Genomic DNA, 12,907 nt, shown 5'->3' with positions numbered 1-12,907 from the left:
CTTCTTTGATCATATTTACCAAGGGTTCCAATAATTCTGACCACAACTGTATATGTATAGGATCATGTGACAATGAAGACTGGAATAATGATGCTGAAAATTCAGCTTTGATCACAGCAATCAATTACATTTTAAAATATATTCACATAGAAGAGGTATTTTTCATTGTAATAATATTTTACAATATTTCTGAGGTATTTTAAATTGTAATAATATTTTACAATATTTCTGTTTTACAGTATTTTTAATCAAATAAATGCAGTGAGCAGAAGACTTTAAAAAAATTGTTCAAAAAAAACAATTTAAAAAATCATACTAATTTCTAACTTTTGAACAGTAGTGTATGTTTGAGGATTTATTTACAAGTCATATAGTTCATAGCGCCTTAGAGATGTTGTCTGCTCCAACTCTGCTGCACGGCCATCTGCATAGAAGAATCTAGAAACATAATATGCCATTTATCACAGAGCCAACAATATTTAGTATACAGGCAGGTTTATTTAAAGGACGCAAGCTAGAGCAGAAGTGAAATGCAGAAAATAAAATAGTTTATATATATATTTTTGAGTCACTCAGGTTTGGATGTCAAAGCCTTCCTAAAATAACTGTAATATAACAGATGCATGGTGATATAAGAACATATGTTGTAAGAAAATGCATATGAATGTATTTAAAGTGCTTTCTCAGCTCACCTGTGTTTCCTGCATTTCTGACAGCAGCTCCCTTCAGAAACGTTTGAACTAACCTTAGATTCAGTTCATTTGTGCTCCGTGTCAGTGATGTCACTGATTAACAGTACAGTGCATATTTTAGGCTAAATAAGTTAGACAACTTTCAATAAACCATTGACAAACTGACAGCAAACCCTTTACAAAGCTATCAAAACCTCTCATCTACACATAAAGATGTTCAATAGCTACAGAGTTAGCTTACCTCGCCTGAGTTGAGACAGTTGAGATGCTTACGGACTTTTTCGTTTCTAAAACCAGTCTTAAGTCGGTGAGGTATATTTGTAGCAATAACCAAAAATACAAATTCAATTTTACATGTTGTTTGAACATAAATGTGTGTTGGCAGTGTTTGTACACATCCACCCTATAATGATAAAAATCCAGTCAGTGTTTTTTTTTAATCCCTATAAATAATATCCCCTTTTTCAAATCAGGCCATTCTCAGCTTCTTGGCTGTGTGACGTCACACAGACACAGGCCCCTCCCACGTCAGTTGATTGACACTAGTGTTTTACCTTAGACCCGCCCTGAGTGAGCTGTCATCAGTCCGCCATTGTTTTAAGGCCAGAGCGGTTGTAGACAAGAATGTTTCCTAAGCGATTGAGGTGCTTTGTTGTTGGATGTAATAATGAACATAGCAGTTGTCATTTATTCCCGACATCTGAGCCGCAGAAGACGGCTCAGGTAATTCTGCCTAAATGCGTTTATGTTCGCGTGAATCATTCGTGATCCATGTTATATTAATACTATAGCGTATTGTGTAATGTTTATCTAAATAAAACCGATAAAAAGTGAATTTACACAAACGGGGGGCATGCACTAAAACGGCTTGCTGTAAACAGAGCTGTTTTTGACAAGCTAAAAGGGGTGTTGTTTTACACTGCCGTTGAGAAATTTTAACCAAAGTATGTTATAGACTTTTCATTAAGACCCTAAAGAATCATATCAACTTGTGGAAAATAGGCATCCGATGATCCCTTTAATATTTTGCCACATAAAAGGTTTGTCTCTCTATGTGACGGTTTTATAATGATTGTTTAAATTCTTATGACCATCAGGTTATTCTGTTAATGAATGGCATGTGTCTGTTACGTTTACCTGTGCACATTTGTACATACATGTGCTTGTTTCCGTCTGTACCTTGTTTTATTATGGCACTTGTCATTTCTATGGGCCTTACACAGTGTTACTGTATCAAAACAAAGCTCTCAGCATGAAGAGGCAGTACAATTATGGAAGCACAGTTCTATCCTGAGGGCTCAGTAGAACATAACATCCTCCATATATATAAATATATATATCAAATCATTCACAGTGCAAAAGAATATTGCAGCCCTGTCTGATGTTGCTAGCATCTGCATTTTTATTACCATACATTGCAAAGTATTTTCTGCACATGTATTCTGGCTCTATATGGGGAAACCTTAATGATGTTTTATGGCATGTCATATCAAATATTCACATATTCTTACTTTATGCATTTTAAATCTGTTCTTATTTGAATGTAATCTGAAACGATAAGCTTCTAGTTGTTGGTTACATGTGAGCTTTACGATATACAGTATTATTATATGATATCTAAAAATATAGGCATGGCTTACTGTGCGTAAATGAATAAATAAAATGTAATACTTCGGTTTGATAAGTGACAGTGGTTTATTTGAAACACTGTCTAAATGTTTTTGACCTCTTGTTTAAACATGATAGAGCTGTTCTATCTAAATAATAGTCTCAAATGTCGTAACTTTAGCTCATGATTTCACGCTTAGCGAGTTTATGTGCACAACAGCCTGATCCGCTTGCTGTTTTGCATTGTTCTTTCAGATCATTACAGTGGCATTTGGTCTTATCCTTAATGAGGCCGCTTCATTAAAAGCAGAATAATTGGTGTAAACTCCTGCTTGGTCCAGCTGCAAAGTTATCATAAGGCTGGTGTGTTTGATCAGTAAAGGTCTGACCTAAGTTTGATTCTAATGAGGTGGGACATCACTGAAGGTCTTTTGCAGAGGGCAGTGTCGTTCCCTTCTTAGCAATAATGAATAGAAATAATTAGTACTGAATGTATTAAAGAGCAAATAACTTGGTGTCACTACTAATTTCTCAACCCATGGATTGTTGTTTATATAGCTATTATGTTGTCAAAATTATTATAATAGCTGAATCATATTGGCCTATAATTTAATGGAAGCCTCTTTGGATGGAGGTGAAATGCATGAGAAATGTATGATCAGTTGATAAAATGCAAGAGCTTTTTTTTTTCAAATGGACTTTCAAAAGGATTTTTAAAAGGAATAGGATACATTCTTTCATTATTTATTCATTGATTATTTCATTATTTACTCATACTGTCATTGAAATCTGTATGATTTTCTTTCTTGATTGAAACATAAAAAGATTAAGAGGTATAGATTTATTTGAAGGAGAATGTTCTTGACACAGTGTTTCAAGACTGCAGCATGTATGCATGAGTTGTGGCATCGTGAGTATGCAACGTTAATCATTTTTCTGTCTTTTTTTTCTTTTAGGAAAGGAGTCTGAATGCGTACCCATTCCTAGAGATATGCAAAGGAGATCTGATCCATTACATGTGTCCTCTGGAGAATCAGATGGACTTCTATGTGCCTGAACGGCTTGAGAAGAACACATCTGACGACACCGAGGAGACAGTGGAGCATAAAGATGCTGATGTTAAAGAGTTGGCGGCGGGTATGTTACTATACTAATCGGCCCAGGAAGGATGAGAATTCTTCATCTTCTACATCATCTTCTTTTTAATCTCTTTCATCATCATTAAAAATAAACTGTATTAATTTGCTTTAAAAATCACTAAATTAAAACAACTAATGTTTAAATTAAATAATATAATAATAATAATAATTATTATTGCTAATATTATTACCTTCATCATCATCATGATAAAAAAATAATCAGTATGAATTATTATTATTATTATTATTATTATTATTTTAAAAAATAAATAATATTCAAATAAAATTCAAACATTTTTAATATTTATTTACATTTATTTTTAATATTAAATTGAGTTTAGTATTATTTTTTTATTATTATTATACAATTGCAACATTATATTAATTAATTGTAATTGTATGATTCAAAGCACATGATTTCAATTCCCTGATGCATATGCTATATTATATATTAAATACATTACAGTGTGGGGAAAAAATGCAAGCATCATGAAAATCTATTTATAACAATTCTTAATAAGAGCTGTTTCTTGATTCTCATCCCTTGTCCAGTAATATCAAAGTAATATATCTATGTAGTTACAGACAGATGGCTTGTGTGATTGCCATGTTCAATGTCCAGTACTTTAGCCACCTCTGCTTAGGATCCCAAACTATTACCCTCATTTCAGATGTTATAAATCTGTCAGAACCTGCCAGTAACGGCTTGTGAGTGCTTGCCTGAATGTGTTCATGAGGACTCATTCATCATGTGCATTTATTCCAGACCAATTGCACAGTAGTCACACCTTATCTGCCGTATTATGTCTCTGTTGTGAGCCGACAAACTGTGAAACTGAGAAAAATGAAAGAGCACGGCTCGGTCACAGCAGCAGTTGTTCACAATTCACTCTGTGGTCAGTAAAATGGCTGTGAAGATTGATGCTAAAGTCTGAGGGCTGTTTTCTGCTCTGCACAGCTAAACAGAGTCATTACTCCAGTGGGGACAACAGCTAAACTCAGTGTGTGTGTGTGTGTGTGTGTGTGTGTGCCTGCAGCTCTCTTAATTAAAGGCCGTTCAATCACAGCTGCTCAGCTGGATCTGACAAGTGCAGGTTGTGAATCAAACCCCTTCATTTGGGGGATTGCAGGGCAGTCCATCTCGCTTTTACTCTCTCTTTCTCCATCCATTCCTGTCTCTTACGTGTCTTAGGTGCTTTAACATGAACCAAAGAACTTTAGATTTATGCATTGAGGACTGGGCTTGGATTTCAGTGTGGGTATTTTAAGCTTATTTGACACATTCATTGAGTTCAATGTGTACATGCAGTGACCTTTATTCATTCCAAATGCATAGCAGTATATAAGCATGCAGCTCTTCACATATTCACTTCACATGTGCTTTCATACTAAAAGCATTTCAGCTATAAATGTATATATTTATAAATAATATATATATATAAATTATATACACAAGTGTATATATATATATATATATATATATATATATATACAGGTGTATATATATATTACAGTAAATTTACATCAATATATTTTTTTTTTCCTTGATGAATTTATATAAAATTTAATATTTTTGGTTTTGTTACAGTGTTAGTGATGGGCTCTTTCTCACTATCACTTACTCTCTCTCATTTACTGTACCTATCATTACGTAGTCCTGTCCTCTTTCAAAATCCCTTTCGTCGGAAACATTTTACTGAACAAAAATCCTGAAGCTCGGCTAACAATCCCACTGGACCCAATTTAGAAACTAATTCAGGCAAATGCGATTTAAGAGGCTTTCCATGGAAAGATATGCTTCAGCTTTGTTGAGATTTCAAACCGTTTGGAGAGCCTGGAAGCAAATTCTACTACTGGAAGTTCTTCCCCACATATCAAAATTTGACGTGTTAGTGCCAAAACTGTTTATTTTTTTTCAGTGATGTACAATGGTGCATACTAATATATGTATTATATATAGCATGTATTATAATATTTTTCTTTGCCATTTTGATTTTTCTATCTACTAGCACCTGCTATAGACGGTGTGTTTAATGAAAAGACATGAAAAGCTAATTTCAGAGTGTGACTCGTTTAATATCACCATGCTATTTATTACATGCTCATATTCTACTGGTTAATGGCCATAGTGTCTTATTTTCCATATTTAATCTTTTGTGTCTATCTCCTGTGGTCTGACACTCTGAGACTCAGGCAGGCCGGGATATGTCTAGAACTGAAGCCGATAATGACGATAAGGTGAGTTATTAAGGCCAAGAAAGTGATTAGGAAAAGTGGATAGCGCTGGTGAATTAGGGACCCGCTGAGCATCACATTTTGCTCCCAAATGACCATTCTCGGATGTGACAATGATCTTTTAGAGGGTGTCGTTCAAGCTGTGAACAGAGCTAATTCCAGTGTCACGGTGCTCAAGAACACCAAGGGTACACTGTGCACAATGTGAAGGACAAGTACAGGCAAATTCACCAGGACCGGAAAGCCCAGTCTAATCTTAGCAGTGCCCTTTTGGGTTGTTAAAAGGTTTCTCACATACTCTGGCTGAGAGGTTATAATTAGCTGTGGTGACTTGGACTTGGGAAGGAAAATACTGTCTTACGAGTAGGTTTTAGATGAACGGTTTGGGTAACAATTTCTGTTTTAGTCCAAAGTTCGGGGGAAATACAATTATTAAAAAAAAAAAAAAAAAAAAACTTTTTTATTCAGCAAGGATGCATTAAATTGACAGTAAAGACTTTTATAATGTTACAAATAAATTCTGTTTCAAGTAAATGCTGGTCAATGAACTTCCTCTTCATCAAAGAATCATAGTATCATAGCAAATATTTTGTTTTCTACAATGATAATAAGCACCTTTATTAATAATTGGGCACCAGTAATATTTGAGCACCAAATCAGCATATTAAAATGATTTCTGAAGGATCACGTGAAACTTAATGATGCTGAAAATTCAGCTTTGCCGTCACAAGAATAAATGACATTTTAAAATATATTCAAACAAAAAACTGTTATTTTAAATTGTAATAATATTAATGTTTTTACTATATTTTTGATGGAATAAAACATTAAAAAACAAGAATTATAAAATAAAAAATAAAAAAATAAACAAATTATTAAAAACTTCTTGTGTGTATTTTTCCTATAAATATAAATATATAAACAATTTTGAAAATAAAATATTACTTCTTCCAGCATATAGATCCATATTTTGTGGTCATAGTTTGCGTAGCTGAGTATAGGTTCCTCCTTTGACCAAGAGTTTATTACTGTCATAAAAAGACCATTCATTCAGGCTTCTTGGGGAGGATTCATTTAAAATGAATGACATTTAAGCATATTTATGTGACTGGCAAATATAAGGTGTGTTGTGGCACCTAATGGGGTTTGAAAAGGTCTTCCCCTCACTGCTGCTCTTTTCTGCTGGTGTGGATCTTCACAATGAGCAGAGAACTGGTGCTTAATTAAGATGCCATATCTAATATGTTGAGATGAGCAAGATGAGAGAGGGATCATTCCTTTCCATCTAAACTAAAACTGGCAGGGAGGGAAGGGAGGTCAAATTCACTGCTTTCCTAAAAGAAATTAGGCTAAATGGGAAGTTTTATTCTAGTTTAAATAGCTGGTATCAGACTCACAGTGTAGATTCCCCCCCCCCCCCCCCCCCCCCCCCCCCCTCCCTCTTTCATCCATCTCCATCCTCATTATGATTCAGTCACTTTATTTGTTCATTTTAAGCAGTTTCAGCAAAGGATTGCAGCCATGACCCTCATAAATTACACCTTACAAAGAGATCATGGGCTCTTGCCCAAATTTTTTCCTGACCCAATGCAGTTTAATTATTTTTCTGTCTATATTTTTAAGTTACACTTCTTCCTATTTTCACAGAACAGCACCTTACTCGATTTTCAAAAGGATTGTGGTGTGTGATTAGGCTTATGTTCAATTATATGTAAATAAAATAATCAGTTTATTGACTTGTAAAGCTGCTTTGTAATGTCTGTTCAATGCTGTCTGCCACAATAATGTAGTGCCTTCGTTTGGGGGATTTTTTTGGTAACTTGATAAATCCAATCAATTTAGCATCTTGTGTAATTAATTAGATTTTTTTAAATTGAATCTATGTACAGCCATAATAATATAACGAGTGCTTAAAATGTTAACAACTGCTTTGGGTCTTTGCCATGTTTGGCATGTTTGTAGTGACCACTAGATTCATAAAGCTTCTATTCCTCTTTTAGGAATTCCTTTTTTCCCCCAACAGAATCACAGCTGTTTACTGATGCCTCACCTTTAATTCTGAGTTAAATATTTGAAATCCCTTTGGAGGCCTTTTTTAATTTGGCTCAAACACAGCCTTTGGGGGTTGTTTTAGCTTATATTTAGCTTTTTGGCAATTATAGCTCTCACCTGGTGTGTGTCACGATAACAGCACAGCTTCTTGCAATTATACTGCTGTTAGTAAATGACTGTAACCCTCTGATGCTGAAATGCCATTAAAGGATCCCCGAAGGCCATCAGCGATAACAGCAGGACGTTAAACTGCCATTTTCCATTTTTTATATTATAATGTAAGTTTTAAAACTTTTATTAGCTTATTTTTAAAATTCATTTACACTATTAAAATTCCAATATTGGGTTTTCACAACAATGTCATGTAGGAATCATTTTTGGTTCCCCAAAGAATCTTTAATCATTCTTAAAGGAACCACTTTTTTCTTTGTTTTCTTAGTTCTTAGTAAAAATTTAATGAAAATGTACTCATCCTCAGGTTATCCAGGATGTATAAGAGTTTGATTCTTCATGGGAACAGATTTGGAGAGATTTAGCATTACATCACTTGATCACCAATGGATCTTCTGCAGTGAATGGGTGCCGTCAGAATGAGAGTCCAAACAGCTGATAAAAACATTATCGTAATCCACACAACTCCAGCCCATCAATTAATGTCTTGTGAAGTGTAAAGCTGTGTGTTTGTAAGAAACAAATTCATCATTAAGAAGTTTTTAACTTCAAACTATTTTTTCCAGCTAAAACAGGACTCCTTTATCCATAATATTGCTTTCTCCAGTGAAAAAGGCACCTCATCGGAATCAAGAGAGAAATATGCACACATCATAAACTGTGTACAAGCACAAAACAAAACAGTCTAAAATAGCTATAAACAAACATGATTTTGATGTGAGAAGACAACAGGGCGATGGACTTTTTCACTATTATGGATTGTAGACTCATATTTTGGCCAGACGCGACGGTTTGAAGTTAAAATTAGGGATTTGTTTCTTACAAACATGGAGCTTTTCACTTTCACAAGACATTAATTGATGGACTGAAGTCGTGTGAATTGTGGATTATTGTGATGTTTTATTCAGCTGTTTGAACTGATGGCACCCATTCACATTCTGACGGCGCCCATTCACTGTAGAGGATCCATTGGTGAGCAAGTAATGTAATGCTAAATTTCTTTTACATCCAGGATGACCTGAGGGTGAGTTAATTCTAACCAGATTTCTCAGTCTGTTTACTCACAATGGTTCCTAATAATATTGAAGGATCTTCATGAGTTGGATTAGAACAATTTTGGCACAATATGAATATTTCCTTTGTATCGAGAAATGTGGCCTAGAGGGATTCTGTTGTGGTGGCAAATTCTTAATTGATTAACCTGTTAATATACTTTATGTTCCAGGTGAACCAGAGAAAAGGTCAAGCCCAATGATCCAGGAAGTGGTTGAAGAGAGCAGGGATGAGATGGAGGCCTCAGCCCCGTTACTGGAGAGCTCTCAGCTGAGCCTGGGGGAGGAAGAGGGTCAAAGTGAGGATGGGGACCTAGGGGGCAAGGGGTCCAGTGAGTCTGTTGGCAGTGGCTCTTCCTTTGAAGAGCTGGACATGGAAGTGGAAGAGGAGAAGGAGGAGAAGAAAAACGAAGCAGAGGAGGAAGACCATAATGGACAGCAGAAGCCTATGATGGTGGGAGAAACAATCGGGAACAGGGAGGAGTGAAGGATAAAGCGGATTAGAAGGAATGTGGGTGAATGATGAGCGCATATGTGTGTGTGGGTGCATGTGTGAGAGGGAGAAAGTTTGTCTGTGTCTTTGAAATCATCAAAGGCTTTTTTTTTTTCTTCCTACGTCTTTGAAATTAACATCCCTAAATATCTAAAAAGTAACTTCTTTGTTATCAGCAAACAAGCAGTTATCCCTTTCAGAACCTTTTATTAAAGACTTTATGAAATGCACATTATTCTTCGGCTTTGTATTTATTTCTGAGGAAACCAGTTGTATATGTTGCTTTCTCTATTGTCTGTCTTCCCACGGTAATTATCAACTACATTCAGGCAGCAAGTAAATCAGGCAGATTCTGAAAATGAGGTAACACTTTTAACGCAACTAATGAAGCTTAATCAGATATTTTATTTCATTAACATGTTCCACAGATGATGTATTCAGTAACATTTGCTTCAAAACATGAATAATTCATTCCAAATGCTGTCTGTTGCTGTAGAATAGAACTGAACAAGAGTGAGAATAAAAAGTGCATGTTGTTAATGATTGGAGTGTGTTAATTTGACTGTTTGTGTGCCCTCTGCATGTAACTGATTTGTTTTTGTTTTTTGGAAAAGAAAAAGTCAATACAAACAATACACAGGACATATTCAAGTAAATCAGGCTATATTTTCTTTCCCATGTATTTTTCTGTCATTTTTCATCAGCTAATTAGGAGAGAAACAGGGTTTTCAGCTTAAGGACTGTTGTTTGTTTTGGATTATATTTTTCTTACTGTGTCAGAATATTGGAATATCAGTTGTATCATACGCTGTTTCATCTTTTGATACTGACAGTTGCTCTCTGATGTTCAGCAGGTCATTTGATCAGTCTTTTACATTGTGATTCTGCAAGAAAATATAAAGTATGTGTATGGCAAATGGGGAAGTGTTTGTGGTTTGTGTGTTCACTTTAACAGCTACTTCAACCTTCTTACTATACAACGATATGAAATATCCACTTACCATTCAAAAGTTTGTGGTCTGTAAGATAATTTTAAAAATGATTTTAAAAGAAGTATCTTAGGCTCACCAATGCTGCATTTATTGGATCAAAAATTAAAGAAAAAATTAAAATAACTTTTCTGTGTATATACATATATATATATATATATATATATATATATATATATATATATATATATATATATATATATACTTTTTTTTTTTTTTTGATGCAATTTATTCCTGTGATGGCAAAGCTGAATTTTCAGCATCATTACTCCAGTCTTCAGTGTCACATGATCCTTCAGAAATCATTTTATGTTGATCTGGTGCTCAAAAAATATTTATTTTAATAATTAATTTAGTAAACGGTTGTGCTGCTTAATGGTTGAAAAAAAAAGACAACAAAAAATTGTGATATTATAAATGTCTTTAAATCTAAGTAATATTTTCTTGATTTTCCTTTCCAAAAAATAAAAAAATCACACTGACCCCAAACTTTTGAATGGTTGTGTATATATTTGTTGTGTAAAGTTCTATTACTTGTCACAAATTCCCTAGCTTTTTTCTGTTGTCATATGCTAGCCTTAGTTCTTAGTCTTAATTAATAAGAATAGTGTCTTATTATCTGTTTTAAGCCTCATGAATCCCCTTTGGTATAAATGTCCTCCTTTGGAGATCTGTTTAGATGATGTGTTTTACCATTGACAATACAGATCAATACAAGTGCCTCATCCTAAAGCTCCGGCAGGTTCTCTATCTTCTGAACACTTTGTCACAGGATTGCTGTGAGCTTAGTGAAGCACAGACAAGGAGGAACTTTTGTGTTATGCTCTTTTTTACCTATTTTCATTGGTAATGCAAAAAGAAACCCAATAAGTGATCACTATGTATCTTCTAGATTTGTATGTAATGTATCTTATTGCATAAACATAATATCACACTTGCAATAGTGCTGCTGTAATGAACAACAACCTGAGGCTGAATCTTATTTGTACTTAGTCACCACCACAGTAGCACTATTACCTGTATGATATTGTTTAATCAGAGTTTGTCTAGACAGGATGTTAGGTAGAATGACAGCTTCAGTCACTATTCACTTTCATTGTATGAAAAAAAAGACGTCATGGAAGTGAATGGTGACTGAGGCTGTCAGTCCCTAACATTTCTGCCTGACATCTCCTTTCCTGTTCTACAGAAGACAGAAATTCATAGGGGTTTGGAACAACATGATGGTGAGTAAATATCTGAATTTTCATTTTTGGGTGAAATAACCGTTGCTCTTAAAATGGTCTGACTTTGCTCACTGCACAATATGTTCTTTTGTATATCCATTTATTATTTACTAACTCTGTCACTTAAAATGCAACGTGCTTAGGATCCTTCGAGGAATAGCTATGCCATAAGCAATCTTTGATTTTCAAGATGTCTAAACAGATTTCGCAAGCATATACTATCTCGCAAGTTGTAAAACATTGATAATTCAAGATGGGATGTGACTGGCTCAACGTGTAAATGGTCACCACACAATCTATGTTCGGTCTGAGAAAATCCTCACGGGAGCTCGTGCACTCGCGCACGCTTTCCACTCGTGTCGTGTTGAAACTTGTCTATCGACCTGAAATGGGACATTGATCTCATGATGTGCGATTCTGACAAGCCAGCCTTAACACATCGCCGTCGCAGACTGGTGCTTGGCCAATTAGACAAAATTGACACAATCTGACGTCTTTCGGCGTGTTTACATATTCTGTGCCTCACGGAGCAGTTAGAACAGACTGAGTCAAGTTGTTGTCAGCATAGTTTTCTCGATATGCGGTCATGATCGTTCGTTGTAGATGTTTCTGTGCCAGTGGTCGGTGAATTGGAAACGCAACTAGCATACATGCCCACTTTCGAGTTGTTTTTCAGTTGAAGATATCCAGTCGATATTTTGAGCAGGGTTAGACATCAAATCAGTGCAAATGTAATCCCATCAGAGCACGCACTTACTTAGAAAAGTTTGAGTGCAGCGAGTAATCTTTGGCGTTTTTAGGTAGGCAAAAAATCTCAAGGAATCCAATGACGCGCGCGACGCCTTTTCAGCACCACGGACAGTTCCACGCGCGCATGGCGTCTCCGATGAGCGCGCTCAATGCAAACTTCACCCGCTGAATGAAACCTGGATCCCACTGCTGGAATTCAGCCATATGCTTTAAATTAACATTAGAGTAATACGAAACTGTGCGAGGATACGGACTTCTAACCGGATGTCTTTAAGTAGATCCGCCAGGAATCTGTCGATGAGAGGTGAACTGGACAGGTCAGGTAAGATGGTTATCGTCTGATTCTTATCTGTTTTTGTAATTTTACCATATAGAGATTTCTGTTTCTGGAGATCGGTTAGCACGACAAATGTAGACAGGAATAAACTTAGCGTTGCTAACAGTTGGTTAAAGCATGCATTGCATTTTGACATCTGACGCGATCAAGAAATTATAATAAT

The 12,907-nt window shown here is 35.4% G+C and overlaps 1 protein-coding gene across 1 annotated transcript in view; it reads left to right on the top strand.

The window, feature by feature from the left end:
* The window catches only part of LOC306878869 (testis-expressed protein 264-like), a 68,638-nt gene extending 58,275 nt beyond the window's left edge, over positions 1-10,363 (top strand). Inside the window, exons 3-4 of the mRNA XM_079431445.1 lie at positions 3,257-3,437; positions 9,123-10,363. Coding sequence (XP_079287571.1) covers positions 3,257-3,437; positions 9,123-9,436 — 495 coding nt within the window. The 3' untranslated portion in view covers positions 9,437-10,363. The remainder of the gene's footprint in view (positions 1-3,256; positions 3,438-9,122) is intronic.
* Positions 10,364-12,907: the final 2,544 nt, after the last annotated feature.

This window comes from Barbus barbus, assembly GCF_936440315.1.
Source record: "Barbus barbus genome assembly, chromosome: 13".
In the NCBI taxonomy this organism is placed as follows: domain Eukaryota; kingdom Metazoa; phylum Chordata; class Actinopteri; order Cypriniformes; family Cyprinidae; genus Barbus; species Barbus barbus.
This window is presented reverse-complemented; position numbering and strand designations above follow the sequence as displayed.